This window comes from Oryctolagus cuniculus, chromosome 21 (genome assembly GCF_051225735.1).
Source record: "Oryctolagus cuniculus isolate XC-2025 breed Fujian yellow rabbit chromosome 21, ASM5122573v1, whole genome shotgun sequence".
NCBI classification, from domain to species: domain Eukaryota; kingdom Metazoa; phylum Chordata; class Mammalia; order Lagomorpha; family Leporidae; genus Oryctolagus; species Oryctolagus cuniculus.
In genome coordinates this window covers 5,924,001-5,942,465 of record NC_142887.1, presented here as the reverse complement: position 1 = coordinate 5,942,465, position 18,465 = coordinate 5,924,001, and the positions used below count along the sequence as shown (strand labels likewise).

Below are 18,465 nucleotides of genomic sequence, written 5' to 3'. Positions count from 1 at the left end.
AAGGCCATTCTGTGACTACTCTTTAGAGGCCAACTCTAGTCTTTAAACACTGGTTGATCTAGGGGCTGGCTCTGTGACGTAGTGGGCTAATCCTCCGCCTGTGGCACCGGCATCCCATATGGGTACTAGTTCTTATCCCAGCTCCTGGCTTCAGATTGGCCCAGCTCCAGCCATTGTGGCCATTTGTGGAGCAAAGCATCCGGTGGAAGACCTTTCTCTCTCTCTCCTGCTCTATTAACTCTGCCTCTCAAATAAATAAATAAATCTTAACACACACACACACACACACACACACACACACAGGTTGATCTGGTACAAAATCCACATCTCTGTGAAATTCAAGATCTGAAGGCCATTTCTGAAAAATGACTTTGTATTAACAAACATCATTTCCTTCTCTATTCATCTAAGAGTCATTTCAAAAAATAGCTGTTTTGTTTTTTTTTTTTTTTTTAAGCAAATGAAAGCTTGAACTGCAGTTAGAATCCAAACAAGGCTGATCACTCTCAACCCTTCCTAAATCAAGTGTGGCCTATCTTTGTGTGTCCCTGAGACCCCAGCTGCAGAGGCAGAGTAGGCCCACATCAACCAGGGCTCAGCCAAATGGAAATCAGGGAACTGGTACATGTCACTCTCTACCAAATATAACAACAGTAGTCAGCGCCAGGAGATACTTTAAAATGAGAAATGCATGTTAATAACACTTTGCACGGAGGAGTTCAGTGCCAAGTAAAAGGGATGCATCCAGACTGTAATAACTGGACAAAGTGGGCAGGGAGACTAAAACATTAAAGAGTCTCATTTCCAAGAAGTGAAAACAGGAAATCCAGTAACTGAAGTTTTGATACTACTTTCAGTAAATTTTCTAATGATTTAATCTCAAGGTTTTCCCATTAGATAAAATAAGGAACAAACTCTTAGAAACCAATGAGAAGGCTCATGCTAGGGATTTAAGAAATTCTAGCTGAATCTGAAAAAACTGGTAACGTTAAAACATTTTTATTAGCATCATATCCATGCACTTACAGGTTGGCTGTGCCTGTCAGCTGGTTTAGAACCCAATTGAAAGTATGCAACAACATTCAGCCTAATCAAAACCAATGCCACAATGAAGCTTTCACCGTTAACTGCACACATTTCTCTACTTCATGTTCGACAAAATTCAAGTATTTGTGACTCAATTTCTTTTCTTTTTTTAAGATTTATTTACTTATTTGAAAGGCAGAGTTACAGAGAGGGAGGGAGAGAGGGAGGGAAGGAGAGAGGGAGAGAGAGAGGTCTTCTATCTGCAGGGCCGATGCGAAGCCAGGAGCCTGGAGTTTCATCTAGGTCTCCCACATGGGTGCAGGGACCCAAGCACTTGGGCCATCTTCTACTGCTTTCCCAGGTGCATTAGCAGGAAGTTGGATTGGAAGTGGAGCAGCTGGGATTTGAACCAGCATCCATATGAGATGCCAGCACTACAGGCAGAGGTTTAACCTACTATAACACAGCATCATCAGTCCTGTGATGCAATTTCAAAAACTGTGACGTACCAATAAGCACGGGTAAGCCTCAGAGCAGCCAGCAGGGGACAAGAGGGAGGGGAAAGGCAGTAAGGAGGCACCAGGCGCACCTCTGAGGGACACAGGTCCAGGCGTGGGCCGTGGGCTCCACCTCAAGTACAGGCCAAACTGACCGATGGCACTGGCTGAGCAGAACACCCACGGTCGTATAGCTGAACATCACCACGTCTCAGATCTCAGTCACTAGTTCACCTGTGACTTGCTGCACAGAAGATCCCAGAAGTGCCACACGAGCTTCGTGTCTCAGCGACTGCCCACAGGGATCCCCTCCAGCCGTGCAGCCAGGCGCCCAGCAACACCTCCACTGCCTGACTCCACCTCCGAAGGACCAGGCCCCAGGCCTGAGAAGCCATGGGTCACGTGGTGAGCACATTTACAAAGCCGCCAAGGAGTGTGGAAGGTTGGAGGAAGTGTTATCTGGTACCAGCTGGGGACAAGTCGCTGACAGACACGGCCACAGACAACGCACATCCCAAGACCTCCTCATCTGGGGAGGGGCTTCCAAGCCACACCAATCCCTCCTGGGCCATTATCAGGCACAGTGAGTTGACACTTTCCTCAATGCTAATATTTTGATAGAGCTTGCATAATTCAAACAGCAATGTTAAAAATAGATTCATCTCAATATCATTTCAAGTAGGGCAAATGCACGTCACACTGATCTAACACATTTAAAGAATGAAATACATGATTGGGTTTCACTAAACGCTCTTACCTGATGGAAGAAATCGTCCATAAAATGGTCCTTTTCAACAACAATCGTGTCTCCATCATCATCTTTCCGACACTAAAATGGAAACATTTTAATGTAAGAGATAAATTTTCAAGATTTTCATTCAGGCACAAAAATGAATGAAAAATAAAAGCAATTCAGTACCCAAGATTTCAACTGACTAAAGCACCAAACCGCAACAAACCAGCAGAGCCCCATATCTAGAACAATTTAATTCTCCATCAGTCTCAACACAAGTGATCACAGCCAAAGCTGAGGGGAAGCGGGGAGCCTCCTACCAACCCTACTCTAGATCGACCTGCAAGAACGGAAGTGCCTAGTGCATGTGTTCTGTAAAGATCACAAATATTGACACTACTAATTTTTATTGAAGTGTGTAACTTCCAAATGCTCATTTCTCCAAAGTAACTCCCCATCTTGGGTCGTGTTTAATAATCAACGAATGCTCTAAGAAAAGACACACTGAAGGCTGGTATAAAACTGAGAAGGAAGCAACTGTAGCCATCGGAGCAAGAGCCAGAATGATGACACTGTTATTAGAAATCAGTTCAGTGCAACATCAAAGGATACAGAACTGGGAGACACTCAGACCCACAGCTCTCACCCTGTAGCTGCATCACAATCTCCAAGAGGGCTGATCAAGCAGGGACAAGAGGGGCCTGCCCCACTGACTGACTCGGCTGGCCTCCACGTTCATCTTAGTGCAGCTGATGCTCGGGGACCCACCTGAAAACCATCCATCTGGGCGAAGTCAGCTCACAGGAAAGTCTACACTAGGAAGAGCCTTCTGCCCACAGCTACAGAGGACAGGAGATGTACTGTAAGCTAGGGCCCTGACACCCACGTTGCAGCATGTATTGAAAGCCCGGGCAGCACACACACAGCAAGGTGTACCTGCCAGCAGGCACGGGGCGGTCCTGCTCCGAGTCCTGTCCCCAGGACATGCCACATGCATCACCGTGCAGACCCTGAGGCAGTGAAGGATGTCAGGAATTTTCATAATCCTCAGAAAACTGGACAGTCTCTGCCCAACCAAAGTCTGAAGTACAGCTTCACTGATCCACGACCAGGAAAATATTATAAGCATTCCACTAAAACTTAACTAAGAAAAACCTGCAAAATGTGATAAATATGTTAAAAAGTACAGTAAACCCTTCCTCTGTCCAATGCAGGATCCAAAGGCAAAATCAATGTAGCCTAAAAAAATCAATAAAAGGGGCCGGCACCACGGCACAGTAGGTTAAACCTCCACCTGTGGTGCCAGCATCCCATATGGGCGCCGGTTCTGGTCCCGGCTGCTCCTCTTCCAATCTGGCTCTCTGCTATGGCCAGGGAAGGCAGTGGAAGATGGCCCAACTCCTTGGGCCCCTGCACCACATGGGAGACTGGGAAGAAGCCCCTGGCTCCTGGCTCCGGATCAGCGCAGCTCCGGCCAATGCGGCCATTTGGGGAGTGAACCAACGACAGAAGACCTTTCTCTCTGTTTCCCCCTCTCACTGTCTGTAACTCTCAAATAAATAAAATCTTTTAAAAAAATAATAACCTCTTCACAATTAGGGGTTACTTTTTGTTTAAGGATTTATTTATTTGAAAGTCAGAGTTACAAAGAGAGAGAAGGAGAAGCAGAGAGAGAGAGAGAGAGAGAGAGGTCCTCCATCCACTGGTTTACTCCCCAATTGGTCGCAATGGCCAGTACTGCGCCAATCCAAAGCCAGGGGCCAGGTGCTTCTTCTAGGTCTCCCACATGGGTGCAGGGGTCCAAGGACTTGGGCCATCTTTTACTGCTTTCCCAGGCCATAGCAGAGAGTTGGATCAAAAGTGGAGCAGCCGGACTAGAACCAGCGCCCATGTGGGATGCCGGCATTGCTAGGCGGCAGCTTTACCAGCTATGCCGCAGCGCCATCCCCAGGGGTTACTTTCACTGTCCCTTCCTTCAGGATGGCCTTGTGTGTGTAGAAAGGACAGACACCTGCAGCTGTAATATAGAGCTAATACAGGGGCTCCTTACAAGGGACTCTAAGGAATCCTTCAGCATGGAGTAGAGTCCTAACATTTGGGAGCCCAGGCAGAAATCTACCTCTGTGAGACCACCTCAGACACCCACGGAGCCGCGGACAGGGAGCTGACAGACAGCCTCAGCTGAGACAGTTCTGTGGGCAGTGTAAGTACCCTTTCTCAGGCCATCTCTTTTTTTTTTTAAGATTAATTTATTTTAAAGGCAGAGTTACAGAGAGATAGAGGACAGAGAGAAAGAGAGAGAGAGAGAGATCCTCCATCTGCTGGTTCATTCCTCACATGGCCACAACAGCCAGGGCTGGGCCAGGCCAAAGCCAGAAGCCTGGGGCTTCATCCGGTCTCCCATGTGAGTGCAGGGGCCCAAGGACTTAGGCCATCTTCTACTGCTTTCCTAGGCACACTGGAAGGAAGCTGGATTGGAAGTGGAACAGCCAGGTCTTGAACCCATACCCCTACGGAATGACAGCACCACAGGGAGTGGCTTAACTGCTATACCACAATGCCAGGTCCAGGCCATGCCTTGAGTCACACTGAGTCAACACCCTGCTCTCACCAACACCCACTGCCAAGAAAGGCACCTGGAATTAAGGCACACTGGGGCTGAAAGGCTTACATATGCTATGCTAACAGGTCAGCAAAACAGCTCAGAGACCCCCACCCCCGTGGATGCGGAAGTCCGAACTCCCAGCAGCTCAGGGAGTGCACTGCGTCTGGAAGCAGGGCTGTCACAGATGCCACTGGCTAAGATGACATCATTCTGTAAAAGAAGGGTTCCTAATCCACTATGACTGCATCCTTACTGGAGACAGACTCGAGACAGGGAAGACGGCCTTGTGCTGAGGCCACAGGGCTCGGCTGAAGCGCCTGCAAGTCAAGGTGTGCTCAGCTCTGCAGGTCGCTGTCAGAAACTAGAGGAGGGAAAAGACTCCCCATGGCTCCCAGGGGGTTAACACCTCAATTTCAGACCTCTGGCCCCAACCTGTGGGAGAATAAATTCCCACTGTTTTAAACCATCCCATGTACTACGGCTGTAGCCCAAAGACACTACCGCAAAAAGCAGGGAGGGACGCACGCTAGCCCCACCCTTCCTTAAAACACGCTAGCTGACCGCGGCGTTTCCTTTCATCCTTGCAGCCGGAGATCTGGATTCCACCGCCTCCCCAGCAGCCCACCGGGCGGCCAGCACCTCTGCCTCCATGCAATGGAGACCATACTTGCTGCCCCTTAGGAAGCAGGGTGTAAAATCAGCTATCTGCCAGTGTAGTGCAGGGGCGATAAACCAGCCAAGGCCCTAACACCACTGCAGCACACGCTCCCAAAGTGCCAACCCGCCCACTCAGAAGCAGCAGAAACTAACACCGGTGCATCCGCAGACCCTGCCGTGCCTCCCCCAGGACCCCACGCCACTCCTAGGAGCTGTTAATGGGGACTGAGTGCTGGGGCCCAGGGCTGCGGGACGCACTTCAGGTGCATTAAGGGAGCTAATCCTAACTGCCAGCATGTGTCCTCTCTCACACACACATTACAACACCAGCCCAAAGGCTAAGGACAGCCCCCCCAGTCTCAGGGAAGGTGGTATTGCTAGTATTTTGAAACCAGGTCTGTCTGACCTCAAAAACTCCCCCATCCTAACAACGCATCAGACCGACTCAGAAAACACTAGCAGCTGTCCTCTTGTCCCAGACAGGGTCAGTGGGCAACTTAACGTACTTCGCGGGGCTGGCATTGCGGCAGAGCAGGTAAAGCTGCTGCTGCGGTCCCGACATCCCATGTGGACACAGGTCTGAGTCCCAGCCGTTCCATTTCCAGTCCAGCTCCCTGCTAATGGCCTGGGAAAAGCAGTGGAAGATGGCCCAAGTGCTTGCGCCCCTATCACCCTTGTGGGAGACCCAGAGGAGGCTCCTGGTTCCTGGCCCGTCTGGGGAGTGAACTAGGAGATGGAAAATCTCTCTGACTCTGACTTTCAAATAAATAATCTTTTAAAAAATAATAAAATACTTAGAGAGCAAGCATGTGGCACAGCAGTTAAGTCACTGCTTGGTACATCTGCATTCCATATTGGAGTGCTGGACGGAGTTCCAGCTAATCCGATTCCAAACCAATTTCCTGCTAAGGCATTCCCTGGCAGGCAGCAGGTGATGGCTCAAGTACCTGGGTTCCTGCCACCTATGTGGGAGACCCAGATTAAGTTCTGGGCTCTTGACTTCTGCCCGGCCCAGCCCGGCTGAAATGTTGCCAGCATTTGGGAAGTGAGCCAGCACGTGGGAGATTTCTGTCTCCCTGCCTTTCAAATTAAATGAAAATAGTCAATTTTTTAAAATGAAATACTTCACACCCATGTGCTACTAATTTTTACTATCATCACCCTGCCAATGAGGCTCCAAGACACAGTGCAGGGTGCAAGGTGTCGGGCGTGTAACAAATCTTCCCAGGCAGACGAATCAATTAATTCACAAGCTTTTATTGGGATTCCACTCCCAGGCAAGGTTCCCTGGTCCCAACAGAGCCGGGGGCCAGGGAAGTCTCGAGTCACAGATTGGGAGAGCTCCTTTTATAGATTCAGGGCGTGGGGGTTAAAGGTTGAGGCGGGTCTGACCCTCATTGGTTGACCTTTAGGCACCTGCAGGGACCTTGACAAGGACTTTTCTTCCCAGGAAGTGCAGGTAGAGACTCTCCATTCCTGGAAGTGTAGGCCTTCCCTCCTTGCGGATCCCAAAGCTACCACAGGGCTGCCCAACGTCACCCACAGGGCGCAGCAGGAAAAGGCGGCCTTGTGGCTCTGGCTCTAGGAGCCCTGTTCTGAACCTACTCCTCTGAGACGGGCCTGCTGCCCGGCAGAGGCTGCCTCTGAGGACAGGTGTTTGGCCCAGCAGTTAAGATGCCCATGTCTCATACTGGAGTACCTGGGTTTAATACACAGCTTTGCTCCTGACTCCAACTTCCTGCCAATTCACGCCCTGGAAGGCAATGGTGTTAACTCAAGTAACTGGGTTCCTACCTCCCACATGGGAGACTTGAATGAAGTTCGTAGCTCCCTGCTTCAGCCTCCTGCCCTATTTCAGGCACTGGGAAACAAACCAGCACATGCGAGTTCACTCACTCACTTGCTCTCCTGCCTTTCCATTTCTTCCTTTCTCTCCCCTTCTTTATCTGCCTCGCAAATAAAATTTTTTTTAAATGCTTTAATAGTGATTAAGGGGGCCAGCACCATGGCACAGCAGATAAAGCTGCCGCCTGCAGTGCTGGCATCCCGTATGGGCGCTGGTTCAAGTCCTGATTGCTCCTCTTCCAGTCCAGCTCTCTGCTGTGGCCTGGGAAAGCAGTAGAAGATGGCCCAAGTGCTTGGGCCCTGCACCCACGTGGGAGACCCACAAGAAGCTCCTGGCTCCTGGCTTCAGATCGGTGCAGCTCCGGCTGTTGTGGTCATCTGGGGAATAAACCAGCAGATAGAAGGCCTCTCTCTCTCTCTCTGCCTCTCTTAATTCTGCCTTTAAAATAAGTAAATTAATGTTTGAAAAAAAAAATAGTAGTTAAGATCCCTCCCTTGGGCCCTGCAGACCAAACCTACCTCCAAGCTGCTCAGCCTTCCGTCGGTAGGCCACACCCATAGCACTATCACTTCTACAGGCTCTGCCTCCTACGGCACCTCCACTCCCAAGTGCCTCCAGCTTGCTCCCTTCCTCCCTGACTCCCAAAGGCTCACCATTTAGACACCACCAGCTGAGCATGGGGATTTCAGTTCCCATGGTTATCTGTCCTGACTTTTCAGCTGAGACGTCTCCACAGAAAACGAAACATCACCAGTGAATTCAGCCCACAAGCATCGGGGAGGGAGAACGACCATCCACCTGCGATTGCACTTCAGGCCCAGGGTCCGCAGGCATGGGGAATGAACCGTTCACCTGCTTGCCAACACACGGCTCTCACTGGGAATCTCACATATCACCACTCTGAAAGTAACTCTAGGATAAAGGAAGACTAGCTTTTGTTTTCCTTTGTGTCACGAAAACTGCAAACATGCATGCAAGCAGAAGGAATAATATCAGGATTCCTCAGTGTCACCCATCACCCAGGCTCAACAATGACCAACCCAGAGCCTGTCTTGTGCCAGGTGGACATGCCCCTACTTCCCACTCCTGTGCCCTGAAGTCATCTTGAGGCAAATCCCACATGGCCAGTGCTACCATGTGTCTGTGTGTATAAAATGCAGCAAAGCCCAAACCACCTAACCTGTTGTGCCTGCGTTAAAGCTCAGGAGGGCTGGTCTCCAACATGACTTTCCCTGAGGAAAGTGGACCATGTTCTGGTAACTGTCCCATTTTTACAACTGCACTCCACAGTGGTACAGAATAAACAACCGGGCGGGGCTTGCATTATGGCATAACAGATAAAGCCTGCAGGGCCAGCATCCCGTATGGGCGCTGGTTAGAGTCCTGGCTGCTCCACTTCCAACCCAGCTCTCTGCTGTGGCCTCGGAAAGCAGGAGAAGATGGCCCGAGTAGTTGGGCCCCTGCACCTGTGTGGGAGACCTGGAAGAAGCTCCTGGCTCCTGACTTCAGACTGGCCCAGCTCTGACTGTTGCAGCCATTTGAGGAGTGAACCAGTGGATGGAAGACCTCTCTCTCTCTCTCTCTTTCAAATAAATGAATAAATCTTTAAAAATAAATAAACAATAGAATATCAACCCTCCCTGATTCTGAAATTCATACCACATACCATTCTTGTTCACAAAGCCATTCACTTGCCAGTAAATAATTTGTTTCCATACTGGAGACGAGCAAAGAGCCATACAACTTGGATATACTTTCTCTGCTGTCATTACTTCTACCTAGAATTTTCAAAATCATTAAAGATTAAAAACAAACACACAAACGGTATCTTTGGCTGTCTGCCTAAGAGAGGTACACTATTCCTGTCATCAAGGAAGGCCCACTTTCAATCTTCCATGATGAGAAAGTACAATATCTGCTCAAAAGCCAGATTCATGACAGTATATTACTGTCAACAGCAAAACTATCATAGCAGACATTTACTGAAAGCACTGGAAATACCGTTCAACATGACACACTCAGTTTCCCAAGAGTCTAAGCACAGGATAATGCTCAAGAATGAACATTTTATTTCTGTTGACTTTGCTACTGTTTAATAACAGTATAATAAAGACACAATTATCCTTATACAAATACTATGATCAAGAGAAGGCAGCAAGGGGCCAGTGTGACACTGTCACCTATGACATCAGTACCCCATATAAAAGTGTATTCCAGGGGCCGGTGTTGTGGCCTTGTGGGAAAAGCTGCTGTCTGCAGTGCCAGTATTCCATATGGGCGCTGGTTCAAGTCCTAGCTGCTCCTCTTCTGATCCAGCTCTCTGCTGTGGCCTGGGAAAGCAGCAGAAGGCGGCCCAACACCTTGGGCACCTGCACCCGCTTGAGAGACCTGGAAGACACTCCTGGCTCCTGGCTTTGGACTGGCCCAGCTCTGGCCATTTAGGGAATGAACCAGCACATGGAAGACCTCTCTCTCTCACTCTCCCCCTCTCTGCCTCTGCCTCTCTGTAACTATTCCAAACAAATAGTTACTAAAGTTGCTAATGTGCCTAAGAAGGCAGAAGATGGCTCAATTATCTGGGCCACCAAATGCCCAGATGGGGGGCCAAGCTCTTGGCTTTGGCCTGGCCTAACCCTGGGTGCTATAGGCATTTGGGGGAGTGAACCAGCAGATATGCGCGCTCTCTCTTTCTACTTTTAAATAAATAAAAATAAAATAAGCATTTTAAAAAATATAAGCAGCAAGTAACATTTGGGCTCTGCGGCTATTTAACATATACAAATAATTTATCATGGAAATGCTCATCACTCAGAATTCAATGAAAGCTGAATTACTACAAATGGGTAGAATCCACCGTTGGATGGAACACATACTCTTGCTTTGCACACTGTTCTCTACGCACATATACTAAAGACCTTCCATACAAGTAATCATCATAGGGAAATGAATTATTTCCTTGAAATATGTACAGTGACTGCAGTACCTTTGTTGCTAGAATACATTTTTTAGAAAAAAATGTTACATTTTTCAAAACTTTGTATTTTTACTACATACTTGTCTCCATTATTAATATTACTCAAATTCTGTTTGAGAGATACAAAGACTTTTTTTTAAATTTATTTATGTATTTGAAAGTCAGAGTTACACAGAGAGAGGAGAGGCAGAGAGAGAGAGAGAGGTCTTCCATCCAATGGTTCACTCCCCAATTGGCCACAATGGCCAGAGCTGCACCAATCCAAAGCCAGGAGCCAGGAGCTTCTTCTGGGTCTCCCACATGGATGCAGGGGCCCAAGCACTTGGGCCATCTTCTACTGCTTTCCCAGGCCACAGCAGAGAGCTCGATCACAAGTGGAGCAGTCAGGTCTCGAACCGGCGCCCATATGGGGTGCCAGCGCTTCAGACAGGGCGTTAATCTGCTGTGCCACAGCACCGGCCCCTACAAAGACTTTAAATATTATTCTGTCTTAATGCTTCTGTAATTTGATTTCTTTTTTCTTTTAATGACAGGCTTAGCGATTTCTCCACGCTGAGTTACACAGGTAGCTCATGTTAGGTTAAACCACATCATACAATTCAGGCCACACATCTGCAAAGCGTTCCGTTCCACGGGCACGCCGCACGGCACTCAGCCATGCCCCTCCAGTGTACCAACAGCACGTGGCAACCTCTTGAACAGCTCCCTCACGCGCTGGGACTGTTCTCTGGGACACACACACACACCCAGCCAGGCAGAGAACGGCTGAGAGCCATGCAGTAAGAGCACCTTCAGCTTCACTGAGTCACACCAACTGTTCTCCAAACAAGTTGTAATACATTGGACGCCCAACAGTCGATGTTCGCATGTGGACAGTGCTGGGCTACTTGCCAGAGTGGCCCCTCACAGGGCCAGTCTCATCATCTCCCCAGGAATCAGGATCAGAGTGGAGATGGTGGGTGCCGTGACAGCTTGAAATGAGAGGGCATGTTTAATGATCATTATTTATCTCCATCTTATTTGAAAGACAGAGAGACAAAGAGACCAAGAGAGATCTTCCCTCTGCTGCTTCACTTCCCAAGTGCCCGCAACAGCCAAGGGCTGGGCTAGGCCAAAGCCAGGAGCCTAGAACTCAATCCAGATCTCCTGCATGGGTGGCAGCATTCCCACTACTTGACCCATCATATGCTGCCTCCCAGGGTGCCTTCAGCAAGAAGCAGAGGGGGCAGGACATGAACCAGGCATTCTAATATGGGATATAGCATCTTAACCACTGTGCCAAATGGTGACTCCAACAGGAGAGCATTTCCACTTGAGAGCTGGGATGGCCAACTGCCCCCAGTCACAGACACCAAGACACCCACACAAGCAGGCTCCTCCCGAGCTCTCCAGCCTCACCCACCTCTCGCCTCCTGACAGTCAAGCTAGCCTTCTTTGTCCCTGACATCACCCTGCCCCAGCTCAAGGCCTCTGCACCTCTGTGCCCTCTGCCTAGGTCTCATCCTTAGGCTAGTCCATGGCTGGCTCCTTCTTACTTAGATCTCAGCTCCTGATTGGCCTATCTAGTAGCCGCCATTTACATCCACTCACCTTGTTCTACTCCCTTCACAGCAAAAAAAACACAAAAGATATTTTACTACTCATTTGCTTAGCTGTTTATTGTCCATTTTCCCCACTCCAAGTCTCACAGGGACAAGGACTCCTTTTTCTCACAACTCGTGTATCATGACTTAAAAAGCGCCTGGCACAGAGCAAGCCATTCAGTAAAGATCTGTTGAATGAACTGCTAACAAAGAGGGCAAGCAGAGATAAGGGGTAGAGTGGAGACATCACAGACAGAAACCAGGACAGACACACATGTGCATGGACGCACGCACGTGCACGCACACGAGTTGGATGCAGTGAGAAATGTGCATGACAGGGCAGGGCAGCCTCAGCTGTTCACTCTGTCCTTTTTCCATTCTTCCAGAGGCTGACCCGACCTCCTGCCCCTAAGTCCAGGAGCCAGTAAGCCTCTGTCTGTTCTAGCTAACGAGCTTCTCTGCCTTACAACAGGAAGGGCCTTGAAGACAAAATTGCACTGGCATCTCTGTCTTATCATGGGCACCTTCAGGCACTCTGGGTTGGTCCCTCTGCAGAATCTGAGCATTACAGCACGAGTCTGCCCTGACAAAAGAATAGAGAACAACAGGATTGCATCTGTGTCCAGCACGCCGAGACCAGAGTGTTAGCCACGTCGAGGACACGAGAGCAGAGGAGGCCAGGAAGACTTCCTGGTGCAGATGCATGTGTGCGGCAGACAGAGAAAGGGGAGGGAGCAGCCCAGAGGCTGGGAGGGTGGGACAGCACCCGCAGGGCACCAGAGAAGAGCACGTCAGGAAGCGCAGGTGACAGGAACACAGCATCCATGCTGAAGGGAAAACTCGCCCATGGATCAGTCACCTCTTAGATTTCTTCAGCCTTAACATTAGATCACACTGGGGCCGGCGCCATGGCTCAACAGGTCAACCCTCCGCCAGTGGTGCTGGGAGCCCATATGGGCACCAGTTCTAGTCCTGACAGCTCCTCTTCCAGTCCAGCTCTCTGCTGTGGCCTGGGATAGCAGTGGAAGATGGCCCAAGCGCTCGGGCCCCTGCACCCACGTGGGAGACCCAGAAGAAGCTCCTGGCTCCTGGCTTCAGATCGGTGCAGCTCCAACCAGATGGAAGACCTCTCTCTCTATCTCTACTTCTCTCTGTAACTCTTTCAAATAAATAACATAAATCTTGAAAGAAAGAAAGAAAGAGAGAAAGAGAGAAAGAGAGAAAGAGAGAAAAAAAGAAATCAGGGTTTGGCACTGTGGTGCAGCAGGTTAAGTCACCACCTGCAATGCCGGCATCCCACATGACCACCAGTTAAGTCCCAGCTGCTGCACTTCTGATCCAGCTCCCTGCTAACGTGTGTGAGAAAGCAGTGGAAGATGGCCCAAGTGCTGGGGCCCCTGCTTCCCATGTGCAAGACCCAGGTGAATCTCCTGGCTTCAGCCTGACCCAGCCCTGACTGTTACGGCCATCAGGGGAGTCAACCAGTGATAGAAGATCTCTGTCTCTCCATCTCTCTTTCAAATAAATAAATTAATTAAATAAATAAATCTTTTTAAAAAAATCTTATTTCCAATTCATCATCTTGAAACCATGGACAAAAAATAATTTTCTGGGGTGGGCACTGTGGTGCAGCAGGTTAAGTGGCTGCTTATGATGCCTGCACCCCAAATCTGTCCTAGTTCAAGTCCTGGCTCCTCCAGTTTTTTTGGTTTTGTTTTTGTGTTTTTGTTTGTTTGTTTGTTTTTGTTTTTGTTTTTTTTTGACAGGCAGAGCGGACAGGGGGAGAGAGAGAGACAGACAGAAAGGTCTTCCTTTGCCGTTGGTTCACCCTCCAATGGCCACCGCGGCCGGCACGCTGCTGCCGGCACATCATGCTGATCCAAAGCCAGGAGCCAGGTGCTTCTCCTGGTCTCCCATGGGGTGCAGGGCCCAAGCACTTGGGCCATCCTCCACTGCACTCCTGGGCCACAGCAGAGAGCTGGCCTGGAAGAGGGGCAACCGGGACAGAATCCGGCACCCCGACCGGGACTAGAACCTGGTGTGCCAGCGCCGCAAGGCGGAGGATTAGCCTATTGAGCCACGGCACCAGCCGCTCCTCCAGTTTTGATTCAACTTGCTCCCAGTGTGCCTGGGAAATAGCAGATGATGGCCCAAGTGTCTGGATTCCTGACACTCAGATGGAGTTCCTGGTTCCTGGCATTGGCCTAATCTGGCCAGCCCAGCTGTTGCAGGCATGTGAGGAGTGAACCAGTAGATGGAAGATCTCTGTCACTCGGCCCTTCAAATCAATTAATTTATATATATATACATATATATATATATGGAGAGAGAGAGAAGCAAACAATTCCCACAGTTGGAATCTGTAGTTCTTCTATGCTTTACTATAAAAAAACACATTCTTTTGTGACCACACTTTTTAAAAAGTCATCAGGGCCATTATCCTGCAGAGTGACTGTCCCACTTGGATTTCCTCACACACTGAATGCACGCCCTATGCCTCTGCACGCCTCCTCCCCCAGCTACATGCATTCTCCCCACACACTCCGTTCACTGCTCTGTCTCTGTACCCAGCAGGTTACCTAGCACAGCCCTGGCACTCAGGTAGCTGCTGAATGGGTGAGTCTTCTATTTTTTACAAGTCAAAAACAGTACCCTTCTGCATTTACAGTCTAGGAGATCTCGGGAAAGCCATTTAAACTTCTGTGTCCAAATGATTAACTGCTCAAAGACAGAATCATTGCTTAGAAGAGAAGCTAAATTTGTCAATAAAAATTGTACTGGACAAAGCAATTTTAAGTCCTTCCAAAGCAGCTATCAGTGGTACATTTTTCCCCAGGATGAAGCAGTGACAGCTGACAATGGGAATTTTTTGGAGGCCTCACACATGTCTTGTTACTGGACTTTGTAATGAGGCATTTTAACTACCAAATTAAATAGTAAACTTTACCTATCAAAAACACCAGCCGTTTAGAGACATGGTTGTGAACTGCCATTTAAGCACTTCAAGAACTACTTGAAAATGATGAATTTCCTGGGGAAAAAAAAACTTAAAACTTGTTATCTGGATATTAAAAGTTTTTCAATTCTTTATTTATTTATTTATTTGAGAGGCAGAGTTACAGACAGTGAGAGGGAGAGACAGAGAGGGAGGTCTTCCATCCACTGGTTCACTCCCCAATTGGCCGCAACAGCCAGAGCTGTGCTGATCTGAAGCCAGGAGCCAGGAGCTTCTTACGGGTCTCCCATGTGGGTGCAGGGACCCAAGGACTTGGGCCATCTTCAACTGCTTTCCCAGGCCACAGCAGAGAGCTGGATTGGAAGAGGAGCAGCCAGGACTAGAATCGGCACCCATATGGGATGCCGGCGCCGCAGGCAGAGGATTAACCTATTTCGCCATGGCACCGGCCCCCGTTGTTCAATTTTTAAGTACGTCAAATTCAATTCTGACTTACTACACCATCCTAGAAAGAAGGCTGTCTTTCAGAACCTCCTGGAAACAGAAGCTGATGACTATCAATGACACAGCACTGCCCCCCCACCCAGAGCACCACATGTCAGATTTCCCTCCCACAACTCCACCCAGGAGGCAGATGACCATCGTTTGCCTCAGACTGGACATCTGCAGAAGCAGACACTTTACGAACTTGCTCTCCAGTTGCTCAGTCCCTCCTCTAAAGCAGGACTGGCGCTAACACTGCAGGGCAAGAGACTTGCAGCTCTCACTAACACTGCTAGAAAGGCTGGGCCGCACAGGAACTGAAGTGTGAGGACAGCCTACTTCCCGCCATCCAAGCCAGGGAAGCGGCATGTTCACAGAACATGCACAGGCATACATGTAGGCACAGGCATACATGTAGACACGCACATACACAGTGCACGGCCGGACCTTCCCTGTTCCTGTATTACATAAACACGTCTATCTTTCGCTCCAACAATCAAAGCTCTCAAATGATGTTGAGCATTTCTTCATTTAACACGCGTGTGAGCTGCCCCTCGCGCCACGGGGGACACCGGACAACAGTGATGCGCGAGCCACATGGGCCATTAGCTGCGTGGACACGTCCGCTCCTCAGAGGAAGGAAGCCAGCACAGGCCCACCAGGCGCTCCGGCTTCCTTTCAGCGTGGGCAAACGCCCACGACCCTGAGGAGCAGTTCCTCCCCGACCCCAGACACAGGACGTGAGGGGCCCCCTCGGTTCTGCCCCGCACGGCACACCACCGCCTCGTCCTGGAAGCCGAGGAGACGGGTTAATGCCGCGGGCGTGCTCCACCGCGAGAGAAGAGGCTGCATCTGCGTATGGAAAGACCGCCAGCACCGGCACGAATCAGCGCGTGTATCGGGAAGGAAGGCAAGGGAGCCCGACCAAGAACCTCTGGACCTTTGCGCTTTGCACAAACACCCTGTCCGGCCCCGGGTCAGGCCCGGCACCGCCCAGTCCCCATGTCCCCGCACTCGGGGGACCTAGCAGAGCACGCGGCGCTCGCTGCCAGCTGGGAGTGGAGACAGCGCCCGCCCGACCGCGCGGCGCTGGCTCCCGAGGGGGCGCCTACACTCCCGCGGGCTTCACGGTGCCGTATCAGGGGCGCCCCGAGGGCTGGCCCAGCCCTTTCTGGTGCGCCCAGGGCGCGGCGCACTGCGAGGCTGCGGCCCCAACAGACCCTGCGCTCTGGGCCAACTGTTTACACCACACTTCGCGTCCCACATGTCGGGGAGGCACGGTACACGCGGGGAGGCCACGGAGACCCCGGCCCACGCCGCCCGGAGCCGCAGCCCAGGACGCTGCGAGGTCCCGCCCCGGGGTTCTCACCGCAGCCTGCCCTGCCCCACCGGAGCCCCGCCACAGTGGTCCCTGCCCTAGGACACTCCGGGGACCCGGCCTCTGCAGCCTCGGCTCCAGGACCCCCGAGGTCCTCCCGGGGTCCCCGCCACAGCGGTCCCGGCCCCAGGACCCCCAGCAGCCTCAGCTCCAAGACCCCCGAGATCCTGCCCGGGTTCCCCGCCACAGCAGCCCCCGCCCCAGGACCCCCCCCTCAGCAGCCCCCGCCCCAGGACCCCCCTTCAGCAGCCCCCGCCCCAGGACCCCCGAGGTCCTGCCCGAGGTCCCCGCCCCAGCAGCCCCCTCCCCAGGACCCCCAGGGACCCCCCTCAGCAGCCCCCGCCCTAGGACCCCCCAGGGACCCCCCCTCAGCAGCCCCCGCCCCAGGACCCCCGAGGTCCTGCCCGAGGTCCCCGCCCCAGCAGCCCCCTCCCCAGGACCCCCCAAGGGACCCCCCCTCAGCAGCCCTGGCCCCAGGACCCCCCTTCAGCAGCCCCCGCCCCAGGACCCCCGAGGTCCTCCCGGGTCCCCGCCCCAGCAGCCCCCGCCCCAGGACCCCCCTTCAGCAGCCCCCGCCCCAGGACCCCCGAGGTCCTGCCCGGGGTCCCCGCCCCAGCAGCCCCCGCCCCAGGACCTCCCAGGGACCCCCCCTCAGCAGCCCCCGCCCCAGGACACCCCAGGGACCCCCCTCAGCAGCCCCCGCCCCAGGACCACCGAGGTCCTCCCGGGTCCCCGCCCCAGCAGCCCCCGCCCCAGGACAATTCCGAGCCGCTAGCCCTGGACGCCCGAGGCCCCGCCCCGGTCAGAACCGCTACCCGCCGCTCACCGCCGTCAGGTCGGGCAGCCGGTCCCGCATCCCCGCCGGCCAGGCGGCGCGCCCCGCCGCTTAGGCCTGCCCGTGCCGCCTCCGGCCGGGCCGCGGGGCGCCCAGCTCGCCGCGTCACCGCCTCAGCGAGCCGCGGCCCCAGCTTAGCGCCCGCCGCCCTCCCCTGGGGCCGGCGCTGCCAAGGCAACGGCGACCGGCGTTCTGCGCATGCGCGGCCCGCGCCCTCTCCCAGCCACCCACGCGGCGAGCCTTCCCGCGAGAACCCGGAGCGCCGGGGCGTGGCCCAAGGGGCGTGGCGGCCGGAGAGTGGGCGGGGTCTTGGCGGAGAGGGCGGGGTCTGATCTGGGCAGCTCTTCGTTTTTGCGCTTGCGCGCTCCTTTTACGGAAAAACCGTCAGCCATTCATGGAAAGCGGCAGGCTCAGCAGGGCTCTGGGCGCGAGCTGGTGCGGCTCCGGAGAGCACGCACGGCAGAGCGCACGAGCTTTGGGCGCGAACGCAGGGGCGTGTGCGGAAGGGCTGCGGGCCAGGCCCTGGGGTGCGGTTCTCGTGGCAGCCGCCCGCAGTGCAGAAGCAGACGCCGGAGAAGACAGGAGCACGGGCGGGCTGGGCAGCCTGGGCCCGAGTCCACGTCACTTCCGACGCCGGCTGCAAGTGCGGGGCTCTCAGCCCCCCAGTGGGGTGATTCACCAGCAGGACTCACAATTCGCCGAAAACTATTGTGCTCGCAATTTTTCGTTTTTTAGTTTGAAGGGCACAGTGACAGAGCAAGGGAGACGTCGTGCATCCGCTGGTTCAATCTCCGCTCCCCCCAAATGCTCCCCACAGCCAGGGCTGAGCCGGGAGGCCCGTGGGGTCTCCCAGGTGCCTCTCGGGCGCGTTGGCAGGAAGCTGGCTGGATAG

At 52.5% G+C, this 18,465-nt stretch overlaps 1 protein-coding gene across 5 annotated transcripts in view; it reads right to left on the bottom strand.

The window, feature by feature from the left end:
- The window catches only part of STX2 (syntaxin 2), a 45,286-nt gene extending 27,519 nt beyond the window's left edge, over window positions 1–17,767 (bottom strand). For 4 of the 5 annotated variants that reach the window (XM_051837638.3, XM_051837633.3, XM_089322864.1 and 1 more), the window contains exons 1-2: window positions 17,565–17,744; window positions 2,281–2,352 (exon numbers count right to left, since the gene is read on the bottom strand). In XM_051837638.3, the coding sequence (XP_051693598.1) occupies window positions 2,281–2,352; window positions 17,565–17,594 (102 nt within the window). In that variant the 5' untranslated portion in view covers window positions 17,595–17,744. Of the gene's footprint in view, window positions 1–2,280; window positions 2,353–17,564 lie in introns of all 5 variants that reach the window. The other variant, XM_051837634.3, reaches the window with a different exon arrangement.
- Window positions 17,768–18,465: the final 698 nt, after the last annotated feature.